This window comes from Glycine soja, chromosome 1, assembly GCF_004193775.1.
Source record: "Glycine soja cultivar W05 chromosome 1, ASM419377v2, whole genome shotgun sequence".
NCBI lineage: Eukaryota > Viridiplantae > Streptophyta > Magnoliopsida > Fabales > Fabaceae > Glycine > Glycine soja.
The window spans coordinates 2,514,038-2,526,159 of NC_041002.1; the positions used below are offsets into that span (position 1 = coordinate 2,514,038).

At 30.0% G+C, this 12,122-nt stretch overlaps 2 protein-coding genes and 1 non-coding gene across 5 annotated transcripts; 1 reads left to right on the forward strand and 2 right to left on the reverse strand.

The window, feature by feature from the left end:
• Window positions 1-7,139: 7,139 nt before the first annotated feature.
• LOC114409434 lies at window positions 7,140-8,700 on the forward strand. 2 transcript variants are annotated; one of them, XM_028372906.1, is made up of 2 exons: window positions 7,140-7,817; window positions 7,860-8,700. In XM_028372906.1, the coding sequence occupies exons 1-2, from the start codon at window positions 7,172-7,174 to the stop codon at window positions 7,958-7,960; spliced, it is 747 nt and encodes a 248-aa protein (XP_028228707.1). In that variant the 5' UTR covers window positions 7,140-7,171; the 3' UTR covers window positions 7,961-8,700. The 2 variants fall into 2 exon arrangements, with proteins under 2 accessions (XP_028228707.1, XP_028228700.1); XM_028372899.1 differs by having other exon boundaries at window positions 7,140-8,700.
• LOC114409448 (protein CURVATURE THYLAKOID 1D, chloroplastic-like) lies at window positions 7,144-11,454 on the reverse strand. 2 transcript variants are annotated; one of them, XM_028372924.1, is made up of 5 exons: window positions 11,295-11,454; window positions 10,809-11,035; window positions 9,897-10,001; window positions 9,739-9,810; window positions 7,144-8,253 (listed from the first exon to the last, which is right to left on the reverse strand). In XM_028372924.1, the coding sequence occupies exons 1-5, from the start codon at window positions 11,443-11,445 to the stop codon at window positions 8,236-8,238; spliced, it is 573 nt and encodes a 190-aa protein (XP_028228725.1). In that variant the 5' UTR covers window positions 11,446-11,454; the 3' UTR covers window positions 7,144-8,235. The 2 variants fall into 2 exon arrangements, with proteins under 2 accessions (XP_028228725.1, XP_028228717.1); XM_028372916.1 differs by lacking the exon at window positions 7,144-8,253 and adding an exon at window positions 9,182-9,662 and having other exon boundaries at window positions 11,295-11,453.
• Window positions 10,477-10,570, reverse strand: LOC114368764. Its single transcript, XR_003657409.1, has one exon. It is a non-coding gene; the product is annotated as a small nucleolar RNA snoR128 (small nucleolar RNA).
• Window positions 11,455-12,122: the final 668 nt, after the last annotated feature.

A 12,122-nucleotide genomic window follows, 5' to 3' on the forward strand; every position in this document is an offset into this window, starting at 1 on the left:
TTAATATTGTACAATGTCCTTTGAATTTCCAAAAATATAATGAGTCAATTATCACTACAAGGAAAATGACTTAAATTTACCGACAAAAACTATCTTTAGAAGTCCAAAATTTATAGGTAGATGTATAAAAGACTTTATTCTTGTGATGTTTTAGGCATCAACCTTAAGAGAACATACAATGATAGCTAATAGTCTGTCACCATAGGCTTTACCTATGGATATATTTTTACCTATAGTCAAATTTGACTATCACTATAGATAACACCTACAATTTTAAATGTATAAATAAAAGATATTCTTCGGTCATTGATAAACAATTTGTTGGACAATATTCAATACAGTTACCACAAAATATACAGATTCCGAAATCAATACTATAATTAAGCAACTGTTTCTTTCGAATATCAGTTTCTAGTTTCCAATCAACAACAGGTAGATCGATGGGACATACACGAACACATACTTCACAAGCAATGCATTTATCAAATTCAAAATGTATTCGACCGCGGAAACGTTCTGATGAGATTATTTTTTCATAAGGATTAATTTATATTTATAATCTCTAACTATAGGTAAAAGTCATTTACTTGTACCTACGGTCTTTTGTATGTAAATGCCATAATAATAATAAAAATAATTCCTAATTACACTCTTTGATGATTATAATTTTTAATTAAATATATTTTCTTTTTTCTTTTAAAAAAATAATATAATTGAAAGAACGATTATTGAAACTTGAAATAGAAGGAACCACCAACAATTTATACACTTGAAAGTTGAAACTTAAAATATTACTTCCTATATCTTTTGTTTGAATTTCTTGTATACTTGAATTTCACAAGTCAATGAGTAAAGACAATCATATGTACAATTTAGAATTTAATTAGCATCCACTCAAGAGATCTAGAATATCAATGTCTTTCCAATCAAAGCATTATTACATCTTCATCACCATCTAAATCATATTCCTGGAATAACAATATCACTTATTAAGAATAACATCGCTAATATCATAAACCAATATTGAACAAAATATAAGCATCTATATTTCAAAAAAAAAAAATCTAAAAAGTCATATTTATTGGTCAAATTTAAACAAAGTGGTGATAAATGAAAATTTATAAATATAGGCGAGTAAGATAGAAAGACAACCATACAAAACTTTCTGGGCGTCTATGTCAAGAAATTATGAAACAATTAATTAAGTATTTGGTTCCAAGAACATTAGGAGCAATGGGCAATCAAAACATCCTTTGTAAGTTATGAAAATTTCTTTCATTCACAAAATGATAGCAACTCTTTCAAATGCACCTAATCTCATGGAGTCATTTGTAAGTTTTTCCACAATAGGTCCTATCTTAAAAATCAAGAAATGATTAAATGAATTTATTCTTCAATTTAATATATAGTTAAATACTAGAATAAACAATTGGCTAAGAATAAACATGTATTTAAAAAAACACATTTGACTAGATTGGGCTATAAACACTAGATTGGACTTCTGTCATATAAAAGGATAAACATAAAAGCTATGAGTTTGTGAATTGGATTAATAAGAAGAATCAATGATATTATAAATAATCACCTCTAGTTGTCAACATATTAATCATTAAATGTCAACTTACTACATACATTAATAGTACGGATACACTACAAGCTATATCATATGCTAACAAAAACGATATTGTCAATATATTAATTATTAAATTTCAACTCACCCTTAGTTGAGATCGTTTGTACTCCGATGGTTTTTACTAGTAGAACCATTTATAGGTACCTAAGTTAGAAGAATGTTTTTTTTGTAAAGTATCATATCATTATTAAATCTTTGAATAAGTTGAATTATAAATCCTCACCTCTTGATCTATAACTTCTAAGACTTAATTAATTTGTGGATCTTCTGCAAATCGCATTTTAAGGAACTTGAGATGAACTTGCTTGATGTGGAAGCTTGCCAAGACAACACATGATCCTTTGACTTTTGAATATATATCATTTGTCCAATTAGTAGAATCTTAGATGTTTTATAAATTTTGTGAACTATCTGCTTTAATCATTTTCTTTTTTAGTTCATCCTTCATAAATACACCTAATAAATTATTATCATACATCAATATTCTCAACACTTCAATGTCACTAAACAAAATTCATCTCCTCATTAGTTATTCATCCTCACATCATAACCCTCTATTAAAAAATTAAGCAAAACAAAGAGAAAGTATTGAAATTAAAATTAAAATTCTTACCATTACAGTATGAGTCTTTTCAGTAACAATGCTTCTGTGTTTTCAAGTTTAATTATTAATATAAATCTCTGTTCAAGAAGGTTGCAGTCCTTAGACTTTGTTTTCTAACATTAGTTTTAAAAAATAAAAATAAATCATTCTATTTGTATTCACCAATTATATATGTAAGCCTTACAACTTCCAACAACTTTGGAAACAGTGGCATGATATGAACCAAAAAATATCAGCATGTGAAACAGTTGCTTCGGGTTTGAAATATTTACATGATCGATGTTTGACGCAAACCAATATAATGGGCCGGGATAGAATCAATTGCACCAATATCAACTGTGGTTAACCAGAGCCACTTAGGCACCAACCCACCCCCATCCATACATGGCAATAGAACCAGTGTCATCTGTATCAAGCTATAAAAGGCAAAAACGAGGACGCATGTTAGATTTTTTTATATAAAAAAAAAAACCAACAAAATTCAGTTCATTTAATTTTATGTCAGTAATGCAATGTGGACTCAGTTTTGGGGCCCAAACCGGATTTGTTTTTGTTTTTTTGAGGTTGGGGTCATTTCTTATGATTGTAGGAACCTCCTTTCCTCTTATACATCTCTGTAAAGTTTGCTAGACAACATGCAAATATGGTGGCTCACACTCTTGCCAGGGCAGTCACTAGTATGTTAGTCCACAAATACATCATATAACACCAAGGTATATTGAATCCTTTATTATTAATGATATGAGGTAATTCTATTGCTGTAAAAAAAAAAAAAAAAAGACAGACAAAGAAACGAATTTTATAACGAAGCAAAGTGTGCATGCATTTCGGGTACAGTGGGTGCACCTTTGTACGTCCCGGACCTGCTGAATTGCTGGAATTGAATTGCTGAAATTACTGGAATTGGAATTGAATTGAAAGCCGGAGGCTGGTTGTATTCGGATTCGGTATTTTTTTTGTTCCCTTGAGTCTTCTAGTTTTGTCTGTTGGTGTTCTTCTCTCTTCCAACTTTTACATGTGAAAAGTGAAAAATAATAAAATAAATGAGATGTTATAATTATGGATCTCGTGTAATCAGGTCTATGAAGATATTTGGTAAAATTATCTTATAAGTTAATTAAGTGCTTATAAGTTAGGAACTCAAAAATTAAAAATTAACTAAAATGATATATTTAATATTTGAATTTTATTTTTAATAATGATAATATTTTTTTTAATTTTGAATTATAAATTTTTTATTTGTTTTTGAAAAAGTAAAATTAAATTAAATTAACTCTATTATAATTATATTGTTTAGAATACTTTTTTTAACATTTAAATAATTTATTAATATTATTATTTTAAAACAAAAAATAAAATAAAATAATATTTTATTTATAATTTTTCTTAAAAATTCATTTTTTTATTTGTACTAAAAGAACTTGAATATTCAAGTTGCATGATAAGAAAGAAAATTAGATATGAGGATTTTTTAGACAAAGAACAACAAGAGAGTTTTCAAATTGAATAAAAGAAGAAAATAAAATATTGAAGATAAAAGTGAGGAGAAAAAAATTAATAGCTTATAAGTTGACTTATTTTTCATAAGCTACTTGAAATAATTTTTAAAAAATAAATTTGTGTGCCAAACAAGCTTAATTCGATGAAAGAAACTTATAAATTCATGAAAAGGCTTACCAAACATAGCCTTATATATGATTTAAGTCTTAGATTCATCAATAATCTTGTTATTGTTCCAAATACTACTGTATTTTCTTGCAGAGGATATGTACTCTTTCTTTTAAACTAAAATGTAAAAGCGTATTTAAAAAATATGTAAAAGCATAAATTATAATAGTTACATAGTTTTAATGAAAGAAAAAGGGGGTCGCCAAAAAAATGATGTTCTAATGAAAATAAAATAATAAAAATTGGAGATGTTCTGTACGAAATATGATAGAAGTAGAAAGGTAGAAGTTATTTTTTAATCATAGTGTTTTTAAGAATATTTTTTTAATAATTTTATTTGATTAAAATATTCATTGATTTTATTAATAATTAATTTATATAAAAAATAATTAAACTACCTTTACTGAGATATTATCACTCAACTACTTATTTAGTTATTTTTATTTACAAAATTTAAATCCAAAGTCTTACTTACATGATCTAAATTCTAAGCTCAATTTCATTGAGACAAAAAGACTTATTAGTTATTATCTAAGTCTTTAGTAGATAGTTGATTTGTACTACTTCATTTTATTATTTTTAATTTATATGTGTTATTTCGTATCATGCTTCTATTGAGTAATATTATTATTTTTATTAATTAAGTGGGGACTTTAGTATTATATGTTCAAGTTGGAACTTATTATTACTAGGGGGCTTTTCCTTTCATTTTTACATTTTGTTATCACTTTTTAATTGCAAAATTTTTATTTGTTTTTTTCTCTAAAAATTATAATAAAAAAGAATAAAAAATTTGCTTTCGTTGTAAAAGAATAATATTAGTGATTTGAAATGTGAAAGAACAAAAGTTTATCAATTATAAATTTAGTGGAAATTGATACTAATATTTAAAGCATTTTATAAGATGTGATATTAGGGTTTGAAGTGGGCAAAAAATATTTTTTATTGTTTAATGATATTTTTATTCTTAATAAATTATTGAATTTTATTTTTGGTCCCTAATAAAAAAATATATTGTTGGTCACTAGTAATTTTAAATTTTGTTTTTGCTTCCTAAAATGTTATTTAAACCAATGATCTTATACTAGTTATTGACTCGATCAGGGTACTAAGTCATTAGGTCATAAGTTGATCCAATGAGTCATTACTTGACTCGCATGACCCGACCTATATTAAAAAAATCTAAATAATTTTATAACACATAACCTTGTACACTTAAGATTTAAAGTTTAATAATGTTCAACATATTTAGAAGCATATATAGTTATGAATTTGTTTAAAACTGAACATGCAACATTTTTTTTTCAGAATTCAATATAAACAACTTTAAGCTAGAATTTAAAATATATATCATCATTGTACAATGGCAGACATAATTTAATACACACAAATTAGTCAAGAAAAAATAGAAAATGACAACAACTTTATTATCTCACATTTTAAAATGCGGTTATGCTTGGTAAAATAAGCAAATTTACAAACAATACACGTGTAAAATTTAAATTGAATTTTCCAACATGAGTGATGTTCAATTGTAAAAAAAAAAAAAACTTAAGAATGCATGACCCACCAAGTTAACCAAGTTGATTAGTTCCAGGCCAAGTCAAAGTGGGTTACACCATGTTTCATGCATAATCAATCCAACAAGTGATTCAGACCGATTGGATTCCTGAGCCAATGGGTCAACCCAACTAGTTTGAGTTGGGTCCAATAACTATGATTCAAATTAATTTTTTGTTAAAGTATTATCTAAACAAATTTAATTAGGGATAGTAGATTGATTATGAATAATAGTAGACATGTCATGTTAGAGTGAAATAAGACATGTGTTATTAATGATGTTATTGTGATATTATAGTTGCGAAAATTGGATCGATTCGATCGATTGGATTAGTTCAAATGGGAATTGGTGGCTTCGCTAGTTTGGTTATGTCATCGAACCAGAAATATAGTCAACTATGGTCAACCCGATTTGACCCATTTGAGTTTGACCAAGACCCTGTGATGACACTAAATTGGTATGATTTCACTTGGTTGATCCTTTTTTCTTTTTTTTTACAGATTTTTACAATTCCTAAAACATATTAAACTATTAATAGATAATTATTGAATACTAACATATAATATTATTTTGATCTTGATAAAAATATACAATAACTAATTATTATTATTTTGATCTTTGATATAATTTAATATTTATGTATTTTGCACATCTTCATCATATTTGTTCATGATCATTTGACAATTTTTGTATTTAGTCATAGAAAATAATAATAATTTCCTTAGTAATTTAATGATAATACCCAACAAAATAATTTATAGTAATAAATAATTATGTAATTTTAAAATATAAACTATGGATTGTTCATATTCTATTAGCTATATTATATATATTTTTAATTTTTTAATATATATAGCATATCAATCATACCAATAAATAATCCATCAATTCGACTTCTAATCTATTAACCTAGGTTCTCGACTGGATTGGTTTTTATAATACTGTTGGTATGATATTGAATCAAATTATCAAAAAATATATTGCTTTTTAAATCAAATAATTTTTATATTTTTATTTATTTAAATCATTATTGTTTCATCCACGTGTTATTGAACACAAAAAATCTCTTGCATCAGCCGTGTGGAAATCTAGTAAAATACTACTATACATGTACGTACTCATATATACTAGTTATTGAAATATCAAGGATTAAATAACTTTTTTCTTGTATCAATTCCAATAAAGGTTTTTTTTTTTTGTTTAATTTTGGTCACTCTCTTTTTTCGATACTTGGGATAACAACCTACAATTTGATTCTCACGAGTCTTGCCCAACAAGGCCAGCTTGCACTTCTAGCAAACGATTTATAACTAATTTTAGTTCTCAATTAACAGATGACACCGCTTCCATGGCTGAACATTTGTACACAAACATGCAAATCAAAAAGCAAACTGTTGTATTTACACTAGAAATTCAATCTAAACACAAATAAACAAGAAAAAATGGCAAGTTCCTCCTATAAAATTGTATTTCCTTTGGCTTTTCAAAAAGAAACTTTGATAAGAAGAATGTCCCAGAATTTCTTCTCGTTTATGGTCAAGAAGAGACCTTCGAGGCATTTTCCAAGTTAACTGTGTCCCCACACGGAGAAAACCTGCCTTTCCGCAAGCGAGGGTATCCTCTGTTTGGCAAACTGGTAATTCTTTTAAATCCTCCTCCTAATTTCTAACTCTTCCATTTGAGCCTACTCTTCTTCCTTGCCACAATGACCAAAATTCAAGCCATTCAAACCTCAATATCAAAACTCCTAATCCACCCTTTGCTGTGGAGACTAACAGGCTTTGTCTCAAGCATAGTTGGATTCAGCTGTTATGCCCTCAGTCCCTCTTTCCACAACATGTTCGGACACTGGAACGCGCTGAAGATCTTCATGTACACTGTCGTAAGCTCACTTTTATCTATCTTCATGTTCTTCATTAAAAGATGTAGCTGGGGACATGGGAGGAGTTTCTTGTTGAAAGCACAAGTGGGTTTTGTGGTCTTAACGCTCACCTCTCTGTGGTCTGTTTTCGAAGACCGTAGTGAAGAAGGGAAGGTGGAAAATGCGCACGGCAAAATGATGAACCTCACTTCCAGTGGCGCATTTGCATTGATGGCTATGAGCTTGTCGCGGCAACTCCAACTTGGATTCGAAGTTGGTGTGTTTAACTTCTTGGTTGGATGTTTCTTGGTCACAGTGATGAAGATGAGCTTCAAGTTAGCTCCAGTTGCCGCATTGTTCTGCTATTTGCTCGTCAACATTCGTTCCATTTCTGATTTCATACTTGAAATGCATGCACGTGGTGCCACACAAGAAGCAGATGGCAGTAATACCGGAACTGTCTACATACGTAGGAGAAGTTCCGAGGATGGTTTTGACTACTATGGATATGATACAGAAGAAATAGAAGATGGTTTTGACTACTATGGATATGATACAGAAGAAATAGAAGACCGCATGACAGATGCCATATTTGAAAGTTTAAATTATGATACAGATTACTATGATGTATGAGTATTTGTTGAAAATTATACAGATAACTTTCAAAAAAACACTTATTGCGTTTCTTTGCATATGATACAGTGACTTGGAAGATGCCCTGTATGTAAGTTTAAATATTTAAGGTAGAGAAGTTGTTCGTGTTGGTGGAAGGATATGACTTTGTTAAAAATGCTTATTGCGTATCTGAATGGTAACCACAGTGAGCGTAATCCCCCCCATACGTATATGGCATGTGATCTGGTTTTCTGTCATCTGGGTTATTTGGAAGACCAGAAATTTGAGCTTTTTCAGGGCAGCAACAAGACCTGCAAGATATGGTGGAAAAGATTATGATTTTGTCGTGGCAATGGTTGTCTACAAAAGGTGTCATTTCATATTCATTAGCTTGTTGGTGGAAAGGTCCTAGATAGTGTTTATATGCGACCTGGGATGGCATAATTGTGGTACGTACTGGTTTTTGTTTATTGCACAGACGCTCAATAAGTTTCAAGATGGGAAGGTATTCAGCGGTTATGACTTATGAGTGTGGTACTGTATGTTCCGTTAATATGCTGCAATACTTTGTTATATTTGGGACTTTTTAATGTTTTGGATAGTGTACTGTGGTTGCCGTTAAACAGCAGCTCAACTTTTGTAAGCTTTTTCTTTTTTTCTTGTCTTTGTCACGCTTGTGGCTTTGACAATGTTTCTCAAAATGAATTTTGCTTTTACCTCTTCAAAAAATAAAAGGTGGAGGACAAATTTTTCTGTTATTTTTAAATACAAAAAAGTATTGTTATTTTTCGTTATAACCAGCCTATAACTCACTGATAGAATCCTAATATATCTCCACACAAACTTCAGTCTTTTAATGCCAAACGTTGACTAATATTTGAAGCTAGCTTCAATTTTTTTTTTCAGTAATAGAAACAGTGACTTATATTCCATAATGTTGTTCCCATCTAAAATTTTTCATAGTAATTTTTACAGCAAGACAAATAAAAAAGAGGGGTTAGGCATGTGGGAATTGGGATGACTGATGTCTATCTCTGTATCGCATATCTAAGATGGAGACTGAAATCTCAGCATTCCTCACAATTCTTGTACTCATTCATTTTACAACCTTCGTATTACTTCACCACTATTGAAATTTCAATGACGGGATTCTAAATGATATATAATCACTAAAACGCATCATAGTTTTAATCATCAAATATAGCTATATTTAATGATCCTCTACAGGCAATTGCATCATGCACCCAACAAATTATTATAAATTCCAAAAGTATCCCTGCTTACAGATTAAGAATCCATTTGAGCTGAGGTAGTTTTGGAAAAAACAAAAAATAATGAATGTACAAGAAATTCCCTCCTCTACATTGCATCCTTAATGTTAGATATCGAGTGTGCTTTTGGAAACCAGACGTCCTCAATTTTTCTAGTTACAATTTTTTAAAAAAAATATAGACCGTATGTAAACAATAAAAAATGCAACATGCACCCACAATGCACTAGAGGCAATTTGGCAATAGCAGTCAATAACTTGAATACGAGAAATCTGGTGCTGACTATATTTTTCCTTCTCAGCCAAAACTAAAACAAAGGTAACTGTTACTGTACATTGTTTAAGAGACAGCACAAACATTTCATCCGTTCAGAACAATCAATTATCTTCTGAACCGAAAATTTGTCCCTTGAGCTCTTCTATTTTAGCACCCAATTCATCTCTATTTTGCTGCAGGTTAACAAATTTAATTAATCTGGTAATCAAGACAACAAATCAGCCAAACTAGCAAAAATTAGGTAAGTACCTTGAAAAGCAGATAACGGGAAGTGAACCATACTGTATATGCAAGCCCAACAACTTCCAACAACTTCGGAATCTGTTAATCAACAAAAATATCAGCATACGAAACAGTTGGGTTTGGGTTTGAAATATTTACAGGATCGATGTTTGTTTGATACACACCAATGGGATAGAATCAATTGCACCAATAACAGCTGATGTTAGCCACAGAGCCACCAAGGCACCACCCCCATACAAGACAATAGAACCAGTGTCATCTGTATCAAACTGTAAAAGACAAAATTTGAGGGCAAGGTTAGATTAAAAAACAAGGCTTAAAACCAGGTCATTTTAATTCTTAATATTATATCAGTAATGCAATGCAGACACCACAGGCAGCAAAAATTACAGTCAACCCTCTTTCAGTATGTGGGGAAAAAAGCAGTGAGTTTCACAAACGCCAGTCAGTAACGATGCATCAGAAAAATTTAAGTCAAACAAGAAACAATTTAATGATGCTGCATCATTGATTTAAGATGTAACATCCAACCACTTTAGTAAAGAAAATGAAGACACCCATGCTTTAATGGTTTCTTCGGACAAAATATTTTTCACAATGGCTTTTGAAGCTGTGGGTTTCATAGGTAATACTAGCATATTCAAGCAAACAAAAATAAAAATAGATAACAAATATATTCAAGTAAACTTCCCATAAGTCAAACTCATCAAAAATTTCACAAATACAAAAGGTAACTGTGTGGAGTTGCTCAGGTAACCGCTCAGGTTCGACATGACTGCCGAAGTATCATCAAGCATTCTATAAATGCCATAAATAAACTGGATTATCATCATAGCAACTCCATATTTGAAATAGAAACAAATCTAAACCATCAGGGAAAAAATAACATGTGCCTTGGAACCACCAAATTCATATTCCAAAAATGCCATCAATAAACTGAATTGTCATATCACAACAACTCAATATTTGAAACACAAACAAATCTGAACCATCAAATTCATAGTAAATATATGCGAATAGAAACTACAGAGATCAGAAAATTCTTAATAGGCAAGGTGGTTTAAAGTGACCCTTACATTGAGCTTATCCATCAAATCAAATGACAGACCCTGTCCATCATCAGACAACTCTTCTTCTTTTGTGTCTTCAATCACCGTTTTATCGAACTCATTCTTATTATCCTCTTTAACATTCTCCAGGATTATGACACCATCGCGTTTCTCATTGAAAAATTGACTTCCTCCAGTGGATCGCTCTTCAGAAGACGTTGCCTTTGGCAACAGATTCCTCAAGCAAATTGACCCTGCCATGACATAAAACCCAACAACAACAACAACAAAAAGTCACAAATATGTAGCTTCAGTAATAGTAAAACACAATCACACCATTTGCTCCAAAAGCTGCTTAACAGACAAAAGTGAGACACAATTGACGCCATGCAACCCAGGAAGACAAAACATTTTAGCAAAATTAAGACAGAAAAACTAAAAAAACTTGACATAGAAAGAATCATAGGTTATGGTTCGGATTGAATAAGGAATAAAAAGGAATAGAGAACGTACGAGATAAAAGTGCTGCGGAGTGAGTGAGAGGTGTTTGTGGGTGAGGAAGAGAGGGTTTGGGTTTAGGTTTAGGAAGAAAAGAGGAGGCGTTAGGAAGGTTCGAGAGAGTGGTAGACATTAGGGATTTGAATTGAAGAGTGAGATGAGTCATTAGGGATTCAATGCCCCTTTTTATACAAAATATTGCCTCTAGGGTTTTCGGCTTTCTCTCTTTCCATTTTCTCTGTTTTTTTTTTTTCTTCCTATTTTTATTGTTTTATTTTATTTTTAAGTTTCTTGCATTTTGATATGTAGATGTGTACTATCCTTTTGGATACAAAATATTAGTATTTTTTACTATTTTATTCAATAAAATGTCATTTCCCTCTGATTCTATTTTTACGGACAGTTTAGATTATTTTTCACTTTTTTATTTTATTGTTTGTTCTAGGTCAAATGAGATACCTAAATAAATTATTTTAGATGATAAAAGTAAGGATAGTTGGAAAAAAAATTGTATCCGTATGCTATTGTGTATGTGTTAGTAACAGGTTAAATTTGGAAAAAAAAAAAGCTTGTCATAAAACAATAAAATATTTTTCTTCTAAAAGGTTAAATAAAAATATCTTATTTACTCTTTCACGACATACGAATTCCCTTTTAATATTAAACATAATAAAGGGTCTATTATTTCATTTTAATGGCATTAATTTATCTTTTGTTGTCGGTAAGAATATACACCAGCTATTCAATCAAGTTATAATATGTTTGGAATAGTTTTTTTTCTTAAAAAAATATCTTATTTTTAAGTTTTCCAAAAATTAATAAAAGCAATCATTATTTTCTCAA